Source organism: Amyelois transitella, chromosome 16 (genome assembly GCF_032362555.1).
Source record: "Amyelois transitella isolate CPQ chromosome 16, ilAmyTran1.1, whole genome shotgun sequence".
Classification (NCBI taxonomy): domain Eukaryota; kingdom Metazoa; phylum Arthropoda; class Insecta; order Lepidoptera; family Pyralidae; genus Amyelois; species Amyelois transitella.
Window position 1 is genome coordinate 5,881,304 of NC_083519.1, and position 16,654 is coordinate 5,897,957.

At 35.8% G+C, this 16,654-nt stretch overlaps 3 protein-coding genes across 10 annotated transcripts in view; 2 read left to right on the forward strand and 1 right to left on the reverse strand.

The window, feature by feature from the left end:
* LOC106129661 (dmX-like protein 2) overlaps positions 1-7,854 on the forward strand; it is a 47,317-nt gene extending 39,463 nt beyond the window's left edge. For 3 of the 7 annotated variants that reach the window (XM_060948394.1, XM_060948397.1, XM_060948395.1), the window contains exons 44-52: positions 2-107; positions 1,138-1,191; positions 2,410-2,470; positions 2,725-2,969; positions 3,441-3,510; positions 3,587-3,661; positions 4,080-4,297; positions 5,195-5,300; positions 5,566-7,854. In XM_060948394.1, the coding sequence (XP_060804377.1) occupies positions 2-107; positions 1,138-1,191; positions 2,410-2,470; positions 2,725-2,969; positions 3,441-3,510; positions 3,587-3,661; positions 4,080-4,297; positions 5,195-5,300; positions 5,566-5,666 (1,036 nt within the window). In that variant the 3' untranslated portion in view covers positions 5,667-7,854. Of the gene's footprint in view, position 1; positions 108-1,137; positions 1,192-1,830; positions 1,915-2,409; positions 2,471-2,724; positions 2,970-3,440; positions 3,511-3,586; positions 3,662-4,079; positions 4,298-5,194; positions 5,301-5,565 lie in introns of all 7 variants that reach the window. The other 4 variants (XM_060948396.1, XM_060948399.1, XM_060948400.1 and 1 more) reach the window with 3 other exon arrangements.
* A 715-nt stretch (positions 7,855-8,569) lies between these two features.
* Positions 8,570-14,322, reverse strand: LOC106129722 (isoleucine--tRNA ligase, cytoplasmic). The gene is made up of 4 exons (XM_013328378.2): positions 14,094-14,322; positions 13,537-13,642; positions 13,015-13,216; positions 8,570-11,935 (listed from the first exon to the last, which is right to left on the reverse strand). The coding sequence occupies exons 1-4, from the start codon at positions 14,219-14,221 to the stop codon at positions 8,745-8,747; spliced, it is 3,627 nt and encodes a 1,208-aa protein (XP_013183832.2). The 5' UTR covers positions 14,222-14,322; the 3' UTR covers positions 8,570-8,744.
* A 94-nt stretch (positions 14,323-14,416) lies between these two features.
* On the forward strand, positions 14,417-16,206 carry LOC106129721 (uncharacterized). Of its 2 annotated transcripts, none has more exons than XM_013328377.2 (2): positions 14,417-14,613; positions 15,611-16,204. In XM_013328377.2, exons 1-2 carry the CDS (start codon positions 14,582-14,584, stop codon positions 16,161-16,163), a joined length of 585 nt encoding a protein of 194 aa, XP_013183831.2. In that variant the 5' UTR covers positions 14,417-14,581; the 3' UTR covers positions 16,164-16,204. The 2 variants fall into 2 exon arrangements, with proteins under 2 accessions (XP_013183831.2, XP_060804385.1); XM_060948402.1 differs by lacking the exon at positions 14,417-14,613 and adding an exon at positions 14,633-14,865 and having other exon boundaries at positions 15,611-16,206.
* The last annotated feature ends 448 nt before the right edge of the window (positions 16,207-16,654 follow it).

The window sequence follows — 16,654 nt, forward strand, 5'->3', positions numbered from 1 at the left end:
GGCCCAACGGTTCGATCCCCGGCACGGGCAACAGTTCCCCGCTGAACCCCAACGCGCCGCAAGTCCCCGTGGGCATGGCCAGCCAGACGGGCCGGGGCGCCAGTGTCGTAAGTTTATACATTTTGTATTCTAGGTATAGCTTGAACAGAAATATAGCACACCTGTCAACAACTGTCAAATATTACCCGACCTGTTTTAGAAGATGTATAGTAGTGAAAGTATACAAGACGGGTCGGGTTATGCTTACTTCTTTTTAGTAATTATTGCCAACTCAATATTCAAATTCACTTAAGCCGCAATATTCCGAGGTACCTATGCTATTTTTCGGATCAAGCTTCTATTTCATGATGTCACTAACACATATTTAACAGCATCGATCTTTATCCATGATAGGTCTTCTATTAAATAAATATATACAAGCGAAGACATTTAAAGTCTGTCGAAAATGTGTTGTAGTTGGGCACCATGGAATGATTTGGAAATGAAAACGGCGTTTAAACCCAGGAAAGCCATACATAAAAGTATTTGATGATAGTTTTCGGTTATACGATAAAATACGATATGCTATGGTTTATGACAACTGAACAGTTTCTGAATTAATAAAAGTTTTCTCTAAACTTTAAGGTTATATAATTAACTTTAAAACAAGGTTTATTTTTATATATTTTTGGGCTAATCTGATTGGGATTATTTATCATAATTACTTAGTAGGATAAGTTAACTAATGTTTATTTTATATTTTATTATCGGATACTGTATCTATTTTACAGGTAATGTATGTATTTATATTGTATTTCATTATTATATTTTTGTACATGACTAACTCTTAAAGCTCGAATATGATCTGAGTTTAGGTATTTATATAAATCTTTTGTAACTAACTTTAAGTCTCTGCACTAATATGCGAAACATAACTAAAACAGGTTATCTCGTAACATTAAGAAGAGGGCTTTAAAGTGTCAACTTTTGATTTAGATTAATAAAATATAGGCACATTGCATTAGTCTCGACAAATAATTTGCTAATGCAATATGCCTTCATCACAATCTATCAGTATGCCAAATTTCATCTATTATCTATATATATGTTAGAGCAATGGGGTCAGTGCAGCTAATATGGTAACAATAACATCCACAGCAGGAGCGGCGGGCAAGCTCGATACCGACCGGTCACGAAGCGTATATTGTCACAGTACGTCGACTTAACTAATGCACTAACTTCGCTACTCTACGAATACATAACATTCGCGGAGACATTGGTTTGCGATTCGTTTTCGGTTGTATTTTGAAATGTTGTTTTGAATTAACATTAAAAATTAATGGTAAACCAAAATATACATAATAAAAATATAATAAACATCCCGTGCCTGATCGACATTTATTTACAATCTTAGCTAAATTGTAGCTAAATTTTGATTATGTTTTATGGTGCGTTAATCCGTTATTTGACATTTATTGTACACCAATGTCCCGTTCAGAAAAATTGCAGAACCATAATCGTGCACGCTATTATCGCATTTAGAAAACATGTAATAGAGTACACGGTTGACTGCAAACATTATTCGTTGAGTAGAGCCGGGCAACTAACGGTGTGGGTATTGTGTACTTGTCTCGTGTTTCCGTTTGCCGCCTCGCAGCGCTTAGCTCGCGCTTCTATACCTATATATTACTCTTTCTAAATACTTTAAAAAATCAACGTTTAGAAATTTAGGTTTGAACGAATAAGGCACGAGATAACTCATTTCACAATAAAACATTTTCCATCTACAATATGTATGACAGCGAATGTATGTGTGAGTGCGTGCGCGACATAACCGAGTGTTGGTCGCAGGTGAAGGGCCTGCAGTTCCCGGGTTGCCACGATCCGAAATACTGTCGCCTGGTGCTGCACCGCTCGAAGCTTCTCATGAAACCGGTCAGTGACAACCCTACCCCCACCCCCCACCTCACTCCTCAGATATTTCGCACCCCCTATTTATTTCAGCTCGATGTTCACTTTTATTTGATTTTTGTAGTCTTCTTATAATTTCGTTTTTGTTCCTGTACGAACCACCTTTATTGACCAGGCGCATAAATTGGTGTACCAATTTTGGTTTCTCTCTCGAGCATTGATTTCTTCTTTCTCACTCTTCCTTGAATTTTTTTTCATAGTTTGTTTTCATGTAGCGATGATTATTATAAGTTAGCGATGTTTATGTTCTTGTTGGACCTCTTCTTTTAATATTTTATATATTATGCTCTTTTTGTCATCTAGTTGCTATTGTATGTTGTCTGTGTGTTGATTTTATTATGTGGAGCATGAATTTTGTCTTCGTTCAGTTTTTCATCGTTTAAATGTTTGTTACATTCTTATAATGTATGTTATTGATATTTTTTCAAGCCATTGTCTCAAAGCTATTATTTTGTGTAGGTACTGAAGCACAAAATCGACAATATAAAACGAATGGCGGCGCATCCTACACAACCATTATGTAAGTTTATTCTAGTGTTATTAATATTGTTGAATTTTTTATACACATACTGCATACAAATTAATTAATATATATAAGTTGTGATGAAAGGTCAAACGCCAAGTTATTAAGGACAAAAAAAATCAAAAAGTCTTATGGATATAACAGAGAAAGCATAAAATGTTGTACTAAGCATTATAAGGAAATTTCTACCAGAAGACTGAAGAATTATAGAGCTTTTATTCAGACATATAATACATAATTTCGCATCTCAGATTTAACCGGCGGCGCGGACGGCTCCGTTCAGCTTTGGGAGTGGGGGCACGGTTCCTGCGTTTGGTCCCCCCGGGCTCCGGGTGCGTTCGCCAAAGTGACCCGCGTGAGGTTCTCCGACTACGGCAATAAATTCGCGGCTGCAGACGCCGACGGGAATTTAGCAATGTGGCAGTTACATCCGGCGGCGCACGCGCAGCTAGCACAGGCCTCTGGGCAACCTCATGCATCACCCAGGCCGTTCTTTGTAAGTGTTTGGATTATTAATGCATGTTAAACCCTAGTCATATAATAAATAGTCCTAGAAGTCAATGTTTATAGGTTCGAAAAAAAATGGATGAATAGCGAAATTTATGAGTAGAAAAGGAGTAACTAGTGAGAAAGAAATGACCACGTATATAGTGAATGTTTTAGTTTAATTCCACTCTCTGTTTTTTTTACCATCTTACTTAATCTCAGGCAGGTCGAAAACAAATGCATTAAAATTTTTAATAAAAACGGAACCCATTAGATATTGATTTCAAAATTTAGGATGGCAAAAAGCATGTTTAGCTCTAGTGAACACAAGAAAGTCTGGCCCATGAAGACTTTTTCGGACGCTATACCAAGATGATCTGTCGGCTTGTGACTGTTTTACTTTTACTTGAAATATATATAAAAATCTTATAAAGCATTTGGTTTTACATTAAAAACATGACAAAATTGATTTTTTTTTCAGACACACCAGTGTCATAGTAAAGGAATCAGCGATTTCGTTTTCCTTGGTTCTTGCAGTTTAGTGGCTACAGGTATGTGTATTTTGGATTAATTAAAATTTTAAGAATTCAATCTCTGCGTACATTAACTATAATTAATTTGTTGCAGCGGGTCACAGTTCAGAAAGTAAAAATGTTGCCATATGGGATACATTGATGCCGATAAAGAAAGCCCTAGTGGTTTGTGAGTATATTTCATTTTTATATTCCGAATGCAACTTTTTTAATATGTGAATCTAAGTTTTTGTGGCTTGCGGGCCCAAAAATTGAACTTTGATTTTTTGAGGTGAAAACTTCCTTGGCGGTGTTGAGCACTTTTTTGTGAGGAGTAACAAATGTAAACTCGTGTCAGGACACGTGACCTGATGGAAATTTTGAAGATTGGTTAGCCGCGGTGTTAGCATAGAAAAAAACATGTCAATGGGTGTTAGTTACATTTTATATTCATGTTTTCACTTCTCTGCATACGCTATTGGAGTGCAGCCCGTTGATTGGCCTTTGGCCACTTTTATAACTAATTTCGAAATAAGATTTGTTTTTCTTCCTTCGAAATTGATTTCGGTAAAAGAATAATAATATTTGTAATCTCTGAATATGTGCAGCGTGGACGTGCCACGAGGGCGGCGCGGCGTGCGTGGTGTGGGCGGGGTCGAGCGGCGCGCTGGTGTCGTGCGGGCGGCGCGGCGACGTGCTGGTGTGGGACCTGCGCGCGCGCGCGCCGCGCCACAAGCTGCACGCGCACCACGCGCCCATCAAGTGCGTCGCGCTCGCGCCCAAGGAGGACGCCTACGCCATCGGCGCGGCGGACGGAGACATCAAGGTGACCTGACTCTATACGCCATTGTAAACTGTATGACTTCTAAACTGATCAAATATATTATTACTATTGGTTTATATTGAATATGACATATATACGCCTGTAGGCAGAAAGCAGAGCACTGATTAAAAAATTTAACACACTTGTAACGTTTTCATACACTAAGGACTAACGAGACAGAGCTTAATTATAATTGTAATTTTCGACCGCAGAAACATAGCAGACCTGTCTGTGAGGGTGCTAGTTCTTGGTTTTTAAAAGCAATACCATACGGTTTAGGCATAATGAGTAATGATGAAGTGATTTGTACAGAAGTAGAAGTAGGTTTATATTTGACCGATCTCTTTTAACAGATGTGCAGTAATAAAATAAACTATAAATAAGGCTTTGCTTACTTTTGAGTAATTATGGCGAGGTATGCTGTATAACATACATTATTTCGCCTTTTCCCGAAGAAGTCAGAAGAGATAACGTATTTCTACTTGCCACGATCCCTGCATGTTTTTTTTTATGAACTTGCGTTCGTCTTTCTACTTGCCACGATCCCTGCATGTTTTTTTAATTAACTTACGTTCGTCTTTCTCCTTGCCACGATCCCTGCATGTTTTTTTAATTAACTTACGTTCGTCTTTCTCCTTGCCACGATCCCTGCATGTTTTTTTAATTAACTTGCGTTCGTCTTTCTACTTGCCACGATCCCTGCATGTTTTTTTTATTCATTTACGTTCCTCAGTCTTTTCAAATAAATTTGATTTGATTTTAGTTTGTAAATGTTTAATGTTAATATATGAGGTCAAAAGGTTTCAAAGGGAAGTTGGATAAAACAAACTCATAAAAGTGTTCTATGTTATAAAATACTACCACAGACATGATTTTTGAAATTTGCAATATTTTTCAAAGGTATTCTCGATGTCTACGCACCAATTGCTTCACACGTTTGCCGGAGAACACGCAAGAAGTTCATTTTTCAAACACATTGGCCAGGGCGTCACACAAATACACATTGGTAAGTGTTAATAAACTTAACTTTTACCATATGTTTAGACGATGGAATTTCGTGGGATATCAAAATATAGGTATAGCAAAAGCGAACAAATTCACTTTTCCATAATAAGACCGATCAACTAATTTTAATGAGATTTTTTTTTTACTTTTTACGAATATAAAAATATAAACAAAAAAAGCAGCCAGTTATCACTTATCACATGCTTAGGTCGTTTAAATAATTTATATTTGTATGGTTTAATATTATGTTTTAATTTGTAATACAGACGCAGCCGGGCGGTTATTCTCGTGCGGCGCCGACGGAACCATGAAGGTGCGCAAGTTGCCTGAACGGGACCAAACCGCCATACACCATCCGCAGTACTAAATACCACCACCACTACCACGACGGCTACCATCTCATACCCAAACAGATAATACAATAGTTCGTTGAAACAAAAAAAAAATACAACTAAATGCCTTTAAAATTGTAAATTATTTTAATAAAAAGAAAATGTTACGTCACTTCGATCCGATAAGTCCTATCTTTCTTCCTATCGTCTTTATAAATCCCCATTTTTGCCGCCTTTAAAAGCCGTCGAGTCAAACCAGTTAATCCAACGAGCAAATGCCATTTAATAGTTGGTTCTGAGCTTGGTCGTTATTGTAGAAGGCGAGGTGGAGTTAACGTTCCGACCTTGTGTCTCTTGTGATGTATTTATCGTTGTTGCTATTCAAATGATGTTATGAGTATGATTATTATTATACGCCGTTAGACTAGTCACTGGGTAGGCGATGTTGTATTTTATATTGTATTTAAAACGTTAATGAATCTTTAGTTATTTTTTTAGTGTGAAATATTCGCTATTTTAATTCGTAGTAGATGATTTTAAATAATTTATTTATTCGCACTTGCTGTTAGACAATTTATAAGGTCCCACGGCAGTGGCTGGCCTAAATTAAATAATATGTATACAGATGGTGTAGTAGATGATATTTTAGCGTAACTATGTACGAAGTGGATTGTATTTAGTATTGATAAAGTGCAATAAATCTAACACGATCGCTAACTTATGAATCCGACTGCTGACGATGTCGCGCCTTTACCTAGAACAGTTTAGCCCTTCGAAATGTTAAGCTTACGACGAGAGTTCATATTGTATCTTGTTGACGCATAATAAATATTTTATCGAGCATTATATTACCTTGTGTAAATCTTGTTGGCTTACGTGTAATGTTTAATCACAATAACTTGTCGTGTTTTATCTGCATGTTACTACATAATATAATCGAAGTCGCACACGTCATTCTAGAATTAAGTACTTTTATCTAAATGTGATGTATTCGAGATTACGTATTGAGTTTCAGAAGCCTGTGAGCGTTCTCTTGAGCAATAATGTTACTATTTATTGTAGACGTTTTTTTCTTCTCTTGCAGTATTAACATAATAATATCAATAAACGGAGGCTGCGATACTGAATCCGTAACTGTTAGTCTACAATGTCACATTCAAAGTTATATTATTATTGTAAGTTTCAGGCGAATGTGCTTGTGATAAAATCGATGGCAGTCTTGTTTGCCATTATATTCCAATAACTAAATTATATTATTTTTATTCGGTATTTTATTTAGTCATTATTCTGGCTTACCTTTTTTGCATGTTTTATTTCCATGAACTTTTTTCCTTACTATAAAATTATGCATGGTTTATTCACTGTCGCTTGTTTATTTACCTATAGCGACCGTATTATATCTACTTATTTCTCTCTTGCACGCGTTTGTAGTGTCGCCTGACTATAGGCAACTGTTTATAAATTGAAAAAGAAAAGCAATCAAACGTAAATATTGATGCCGCTGTTATATTCTTCGAAGTTAATACAGTTTCTACTTACGCTTGTTAAAGTATTTAGATAATGGATAACTATCCTGTCCTTTCAAAAGACATTGGTTCGTTGTTTTTGTTTGATATACTATTATATTGTTTAGGTTAGTGTTTAGTATTATTATTAAACACCAAAGTTATCCAATGTTTTCCTAATACTTGGAATAAATTAATAGTCGAACGTAAGTTACCGAAAACATTTGGCTTTATTTATGAAAATTTGCACAATAGGATAGACAATTCAAATCCAAGTTTTTCCATATGAACAATGCAGCAAACAAGGATTATTAAACAGATAAATTTGAATATTATCTGTCTAGTAGGTAGACGAATAAAGTTTCTGTCTGCTCTAATTATGCAATATCTATCTATGCCATACATATTTTATTGATAAAATGAAAGACCTACTTTTTACATTTTATAATTGCAAAGTATTTGAAATTGTTAAATTTAAAAACATTTCTTCGTTTTAGAAAATATGTCACTCTTTTCTAGTACATATATTATTTTACTTGGTTTTCTTGCAATCACAGATAATGTCAATTTCCGATTACCTATACAATGTTAGAACAATAAAACCACCCTGCACATAATGTTATCATTATTCAATTGTCGATGATGTTTATATTTAAATGCTTATTTTGTTTTATTTATGATGGAAACATTAAAATAAAGGTTAACTCAGTAAAAATAAGTCTTCTCATTTTATTTTATTTCCTACCCTACTAAAAATACGAATGTAAGATAAGGTTTTTCCGTCTATGGTTTTAAAAAGCTGCAAAGAAATGAATAGCTGAAAGCGGAGCCTAACTAGCTCTTACAAACATACAAACCTACAAACTTTTGCATTTATATTGGTACATATGAATGTTCTAGGGGAAGGCGTTCATGGGGCCGAATACAACATCAAGACGCCTTGATAAATCATAGGGATACGTTAACGGACAGTCCACCACAGCTGCCAAACTATTGCCAGGGAGGGATTTACTTAGTTTGGGTCATGTGGATGGGATATTAGTGGACAGGAGTGCTGGGCTATGGCGAGAGATAAGGCCATCTGCTTCAAAAATCTCACATAATTTGAACAGGCAGTTGGTGACTCGCTGCTCATTGGCTAAACAACAGCCTTTGGGCAACCAAAGCTACCTTGCGGCGGCCAGGGCGCAACATGTTTAAATCAGCTATAGGATGCAGATACCACCGTGCTACATTTCCCGCTATTAAGTGAAATAAACTTCCATCCTAGAGCATAAGATCTGCTTTTGCCACCCCACTCTGGCCGGTCACGGCAGGAATTAAAAAATTGAGGCTGGTTGCGGACAGACGCGTTTTTACACCGCCGAAACATACAAAAAATTATGAGACTCGAGAGCAAAGCCCCGGGAATTAAAAATACCTTTATATATCTGTAATCAATTTATTTAAATAAATTAAGTCACAAAAGCTAGTAACAAAACAAAGCTCTATAATCGTGTTATTATTTTACAGGTAACAAAATGGTTCCTTTGCTCAAAGAAAAAGTTACATACTATTTTTTAGGTGATCACACCTCTTTCATTAAATAAAAAATAAAAGCAAGTTTTTTTAGAACATCTCAAGATTATTTATCTTGATGCCGAGGGTAGAAAGAAAATGCACAGCTTTTTCTTTGTTCAGAGTTTTTCGTCCAACCGGATTCTCTAAGAATAAGGTGGCAGTTTTAGTGCCATTAGCGACATTAACAAATTTGCAAAAAGGGTTAGATTGAGTTTCAAATATTTTCGGTTTTGATAAGGACACTACAATAGTTTTTGCGTGCAAGTTTTTAAGGGTTTTTACTTCTTGCCCATCGCACCATATAGTGTATTTAATCCCATAAAGACCGAACAAGACATTTATTTCCTTGTAAAGTGTATCAACACTGATATCTTTATCGTGCCTATCTTTGAGCAATAAAGTAGCTTGATTGCTAGTGACGCCGAATCGTGGAGCTATATCTTGCAATACAATGTTGACCCAAGGTTTTACAGGAAGTTCTAATTCTTTTCTCCATGTTATTACTAATTTCAATTGAGAGCCCTTTAATTCTTGGGTTTCCTCAATTATAATAGGTTTAGATGGTGGCATGTCTTCAATGGTCAATAAAGGAGCTTTAACAGTACTTTCAATAAATTCCCGATGAATTTTCAGTATACGCACGATGTCACTTGTTTTGTTAACAGAATAGTAAACATTTACTTCGTCAGTTGGCACCAAATGTGCTTTCTTTCTCAATTTCTGAACTCTATTGATAATTTCTCTTGCGAATCCTTCGTCCAACATGTCTTGATCGGGTGTAACATTCAACAAAACTAGTACATCATTATCACTGTGGGCTTCATACTGGTCGTTGCCGGTAGCCTGGAATATAAATCTTATTTCCGAAACATCAATGCGCTGACCCACCAGTTCTACATAACCATCGGTAACAATCTTTTCACACTGTGCATCGTTTAATTCCTTCAAAGCCTGAGTCACTGCCTTAAACTCGCCCTTTAGTCGAATACCAAGTAGTTTATGATCGGGTTCGGCTCTTAATTTGATTCCATACTTTTCTTTGTCGCTGGTGACTTGGATCTTTCTTACATTCATTTCCTCTAAAACATATTTTTCCAAAGACTTCACATCGTCTAAATAGGTTTTGTCACGATGAATAACAATCATCTCTGGCAAGGGATATTTAATAGGTATAGTTTTGCGATCTCTCAAAACTCTTCCCAGTTCAATGACAGATTGCATTCTTTGCACTGCCCTTTCAATATCGGTGTCTACGATATCCAGCTTTGGTTCTGGGATCATGTTGTAATGGACACTATCCAGGGAATCCCCTGGCAATAGCTGTCGCAGCACCTTGTACATTAGTTCAGTAAGATAAGGAGTGAATGGTGCCATTACCCTCGCCATATCAAATAATACACCAAACAATGTGTCCAAAGCAACCAGACAATCTTTTACTCCATTCTCACCCTTTAGCCTTTTCCTGTTCATCCTAACATACCAGTTCGTAAGATGATCTATGAACTTGGTAAGCCTGGGCACTACTGTGTACAAACGATATGCAGCCATTTCTTTTTTAACGAAGTTAATAAGAGATTGAGTGAAAGATGTAATCCATTTATCCATCACATTTTCCCTTTGAGTTTTCTCATTGTACTTGTAATCGACTTTATCTTCTTGGATTATCCTTTCGACATTTTGCATTAGGAATCTAAATGCGTTATACCAAGGAAGAAATACATCCTTGATAACATCTCTTACTCCTTCTTCCTTAAATCTGAGATTTTCTGCTTTCACAACTGGGGAGTTCACTAAGTAAAGTCTTAAAGCATCAGCACCATATTTATTAACGATTTCCATAGGGTCGGGATAGTTTTTCTTTCGTTTTGACATTTTTTGCCCGTCAGAAGCAAGAATCAAGCCATTAGCAATCAAATTTTTAAAAGGTGGCCTGTTGAACAGTGCTGTAGAAAGCACTATCAGTGTGTAAAACCAGCCTCTTGTTTGATCAATACCTTCAGCAATAAAATTGGCAGGAAAAATATCCTCAAACTCTTTCTTATTCTCAAATGGGTAATGGGACTGGGCATAAGGCATTGAACCCGACTCGAACCAACAATCAAAAACCTCTGGGACTCGCTTCAGCGGCGGGTGTCCAGGTCGAGATGACGGAATTTCCAAATGGTCAATGTTTTCTCTGTGCAAATCAGTGACTTGTTGCCCAGTCAAATTTTGCAATTCTTCTATGCTTCCAACACAAACAATTTCCTGCTTGTCACTAGACATCCAAAGTGGTATAGGTGTGCCCCAGTAGCGATTCCGACTTATTGCCCAATCCCGAGCCTCCTTCAGCCAATTACCAAATCTTTTCTCTTTAACATATTCTGGAACCCAGTATGTAGCTTCACTGGATTTTAACAAGTCTTTACTCATTTGCTCCACTCTTACAAACCAAGAAGGCACAGCTTTGTAAATGAGAGGTGTTTCCGACCGCCAACAAAATGGATAACTGTGCTTTTCTTGGCTTACCTGTAGTACCCGATTACGCGCCTTCAAATTTGCAATTATATTTTTATCCGCGTCCTTCACATATTGATTAAGAAAATCTTTAACTGGCTCTGTAAACTTTCCACTGGCATCGACAGGGCATATGATGTCCTGGTCTCTCGTGATCACACCTGCCGCAAGACAAACGCGGAAATCGTCTTCGCCGAAGTATGGTGCCTGATGTACCACTCCGGTACCGGAATCTTCTGTGACGTAACTGTCAGTTAACACCCTAAACGCATTTGAGCATTGCTTGACAAAGTAATCAAAAATTGGTGTATATTTTGTACCCTTCAGTTTCTCACCTAGGAACTTCTCAACAATCTCAAAATCATCAACATTCTTGAAAATTACAGGAAACCTTGATTCTTGCAAAACATAACATGTGCCAGTTGCGTTTTCTTTAACTTTTACGTATGTCAATTTTGGATTTACACAGAGAGCGAGATTACTGGGTAAGGTCCAAGGAGTTGTTGTCCAAGCTAAGAAAGAATACCCCTCGGATGTAGGAAAGGTGACTACAACAGCAGGGTCCACCACAACCTTGTAATTCTGCCCAGATTCAAAGTTGGACAGTGGAGTTGAACAGGCGGTAGAGAAGGGCATCACTTTGACTCCCTGGTATACCAATCCCTTATTATGTAGCTCTTTAAATACCCACCAAATTGACTCCATAAATGAGGGATATAAGGTCTTGTAGTCATTTTTAAAATCTGCAACAAAAAATTCATTACACAGGTACATGTACATTTTAATTAATCCATTATTCAATATAGATTTAATAAAATCTAAATAATAAAATAGATAAAAAACTTGCTAATTTGGGACATAAACATACATAGTATGTACATACATACATATGGTCACGTCTATATCCCTTGTGGGGTAGACAGAGCCAACAGTCTTGAAAAGACTGAATGGCCACATTCAGCTAATTGGCTTTATGATAGAATTGAGATTCAAATAGTGACAGGTTGCTAACCCATCGCCTAAAAAAGAATCCCAAGTTTGTAAGCCTTTTGTCGCCTTTTACGACAATATGATATAAGTTTTTAAAGTCGTAGGTATTTTAGTAGTGAAATTTTGTATTAAAATGTTTCTTGATTTATTACTTAGTTGGCCAAACAATGCAATGATTACTATTTACATCTTAAATCTTTATTATTTTTATAATACTATGTTGAAGGCATATAACGTTGGGACATAAACTACATACAAATCACATATTTAGTGTTTTGTGGTCTCGAGACGGGACTTAGAGAGCTACCATACTAGCGGATTGTAACCATTTTGAAAGCAGAGCAACCACACAGTGGGCACACCCCTTATTTGTTTTTTTTTTATCTAGGCTTTAATCACTTAGTGTGACTATGACAGCCTCACAGGGAACTTCACAAAGAAGAGTTGTCATCTCACAAAAAGTTACTTCACTTAATTAACTCACAGTAATTGCATGTCAGTTCTAGTTATTTTAACCAAATGTAGTATAGATGGTTTAGTAATGTGCCATGTATTTTCCAGCATTTTTATATAGAGTAGAACCACTTCATATCTTTGCTGTGGATGTCGTAAAAGGCAACTAAGGGATACACTTACAAACTTTGGATTCCTCTTGTAGGCCATGGGCTAGCAACCTGTCACTTTTTGAATCTCAATTCCATGATAAAGCCATACAGCTGAATGTGGCCTTTCAGTTTTTCAAGACTGTCTTTTTGTATCTATGTACTATATGATAGTATGTTATTTAGTTTACATAATTAATTTTATGAAAATAAAAATTGTATTTACGTACCGATCCAGCGGCCCATACGCGTGATGATGGTCTCCCATTCAGTAGCATACTTCATGACTATTTTACGGCACTCTGCATTGTACTTATCAATGCCCATTTTTTCAACATCCTCTGGACCTTTGATTCCAAGAGTTTTGTCTATTTCAAATTCCACAGGCAGTCCATGGCAGTCCCAGCCAAATCGCCGTTCCACATGGAAGCCCTAGAAATCAAATAAGAATTATGAAGTAAGTGTTCAAATTACATTACATTTTTCTTTTATTTTAGGTTTATACCACAGTTTGATATGAAAGGAATAATGAATCATTGTTGTAAGCAATAATATATATAAAATTCTTTAAAAGTATAATTAAGTATTCAATTCTTATTATATTTTTCTGTTTTGTCTTTTACAATAAAGCCAAGAATTTAACAAAACGCTATTAAAACAAGTGATTTTGAAAAATAGTTGTTTTCTCTAGTGATCATAATTCTTTGCAAGGACAAGTCTTTTCTTTAATATAAGCATTTTAAGATTATTACCTGTTGGTGGGCATATCGAGTAACAACGTCCTTTATAGTTCCAGCAAGTATATGGCCATAATGGGGCAATCCGGTTGCAAATGGTGGGCCATCATAGAATGAATACCTAAAACAAGGACAGTTATTAATAGACAATTTTAAAGGGCATGATCTATCTAATATGGGTAAGGTTCAACAAAGTGCAAAGGCAAAAGTTGCAGAGGACAGATGGTAGTCACTTCATGTAAAAATCCTAACACCCAATCCAGGATCCATGGTTAAGGGCAAACCCTGAGCTCCTCTCCAGATTCGTGAGGATTCAACCGGGACTAAAGCTAGAAGCAGTTAATGGGGCATGAGGGGCGGGTAGTTGAGCTTCTAGCTCCACACTTAAAAGAAGAATCTTGAGTTTAAAAGCCTTTTCCTTGATAAGTATGGTTTTTCTTCTCTACGAAAATAACATGAAGACAACAACATCTAAATAGGTATTTCATAACATCAACATTTATATAAATGGGAATCTGGACCACATAAATTGCATCATGCCTTGTAGCAAACACTGCACCGCATAACCTCACCTGGGTTTATTTTTCGACTGTTTTAAACAACTTTGAAAAGCATCAATATCTTTCCAAAACTGCAAAATTCTTTCTTCTTCTTTAGGAAAATCAATGCTTTCAGGAATTCTATCTATTTTACTGGACATTTTGATATTTTTTCACCATCACTTTACTATAATTGGGTGCAATCTGCATTAAAATTTAATTTTTGCTGTCAATTTCCGGACACGACGACAGCGACAGGCGACGGCTTGGGGCGACAGATCGACAGAATACGTCACTTTGACTTTGATTGACAGAAAACCACCGGAAACGAAGACAAGAAAGTTAGAACCAAAGAAAAGTCTTTGACAGAGTTTGACATCACGTCAGTTTTTTGGGGTTTTGGTACCCACTTTTTGTTTGTTAAATTTGTTAATATTTTTGACAATTTCGTGTATTTTCAGTAAGATCGCTATATTTTAAATTAGGATATACGATAACCAGATTCCATAACGAAAATCAATATGATATGTCCATGGTTGAAGTCTTCACAGAGGTAAATAATACTGTTTATTTTGTTACTAGCGACCAGCACCGGCCTAATCCGGTCTATCTATTAATAAACTGCACCACAATCCGTTGTGTAGTAAAGATTTTAGCATACATACAGACATGAGAAGGGAAGCGACGCTAGGCTGATTTGGAAACATCCAGCTCGGACTAAAACAGAAATGGACACTGACCCACCATTCTTACTTTTTTTTAGTACCTATGTTATTTACGACTCGTGTGTGCAAGGTAATGGCACGTAAGTTGACTTTACTTTTATCCCGTGCATATTTATTCACATAAATCAAGATGAAATAGGCAAGACGAAACTTATAAGCTGAACTGATGCAATAATGCTGAATGATGAAATCCAAAGGATTTGTGCAATTATTTGTTAAGCATTCCCTTAACAAGAATCTCTTAGTTATAGTTTGCAGCTAATCTAGGATAGAGACAGTGACTGATGTCATCTATTCTAGTTAAATTTAAAGTAAGTTAGTTTGTTTTTACATCATGTATCATCTACTGAACCAATCATCTTGTAATTTTGCTTTTCATCTTATAGACAAAGCTGCATGTAAAAGCTAGTAGGTATATATAAAAAAAATTGTGATCAGTGTGCGAGAGAATGTGTGTTCTCTTGCAAACTGATTACAAAATCAAAAACGACCAAGCTAATAAAGATGAAATTTGGCAGAAAGGTAGATTGTAACTTGGTATGTCCACTACTAAGATTTTTTGTAAATTTCATGGGAACAAACTAACTGGATTATAGTGGGCACTCTCTAGTTCATAATATATAACAACCAGACAGTAGTAACAAGTAGACAGTCTTGAAAAGACTGAAGGCCATGTTCTCAGCTATATGATGGAATCAAGATTTACATAGTGAGGGTTGCTAGCCCATCACCTACAAGAAGAATCTGAAATGATAAGTTTCAATTTTTTAACATATAAAATTATGTAATTAATGTTTATAATTAAATTCATGATATTTATTTCAGCCTTAATAAGGGGATAATCATAATCAATCAGTTGGAAGAAGAAAGATTTGAACAATTTTTACGTCATGTTGTTGCAAAACTGAAAGTTCAAGATTCAGAGATATTCACAGATGATGAGAGACAAAAACTAGAAAAAATATTTAAAGTCAGCGGAGAAGATTTGCTGTTATCAATTAAAACTATTATCTATCTTTTCAAAAGAATGTTGAAGTATATATTTATGCCATCAGACTTAAAAAGTGACTTGCTCAAGATTGGTTTTAGTAGTGAGAAAGCAGAATATATAGTCAAAGCATGGTCCACAGGAACAAAAGCAGTATTAAAAGAAGTGGATTCTAAAACAATAGACAAGCTTGGTGATGATATTAATTTTACTTGGAAATTGAATGCAGAATTAAGTTCGATATATCAGAAAAAGTGCAAAATACCAAAAGCATATTTATCATTATCAAATAAACAATTTGAAACTGAATTAGAACTCACACATCCAGAATTATATTCAGTTTTTTTACAATTTGAATCAATTCAAAATGAATTGGACAATATATTGTAATTATATTTTTGTGTTGGTAATCAGTATTATTTTTAAAATAAAAAAAATGTTTGAATTATTGTCCCATATCCCAACTTATATTATTAATGTGAAAGTTAGTTTGTTTGTTGTCTCTTCACACGTTATCTACAGAACTAATCTCGAAATTATAAAATTAAAAAGTATGGAAGGACATTTAGTACTTTTCATCCCGGTAAAAACTAAAGTTCCTTTGGGATTCGCGAGAAACCAGTATTCTTTTATAGATGGCGCTAAATTAGCTCGGGCGAAATTACGGGTAAAGCTAGTACCTACCTTTAACATAAAAAGTGAGTATTTCTATCCAAAGTTGGCAGAAATTTCTACATTATTGGGATGTGCATTGTCTGTCGGAGTCACTCGGTAGCGAAAGAATTATATATATATAAAAGAACAAAATACCTTCTTGCTATATCTATATACATTTACAACGCAAAGGTGACTGATTGACTGACTAATCTGTCAACGCATCC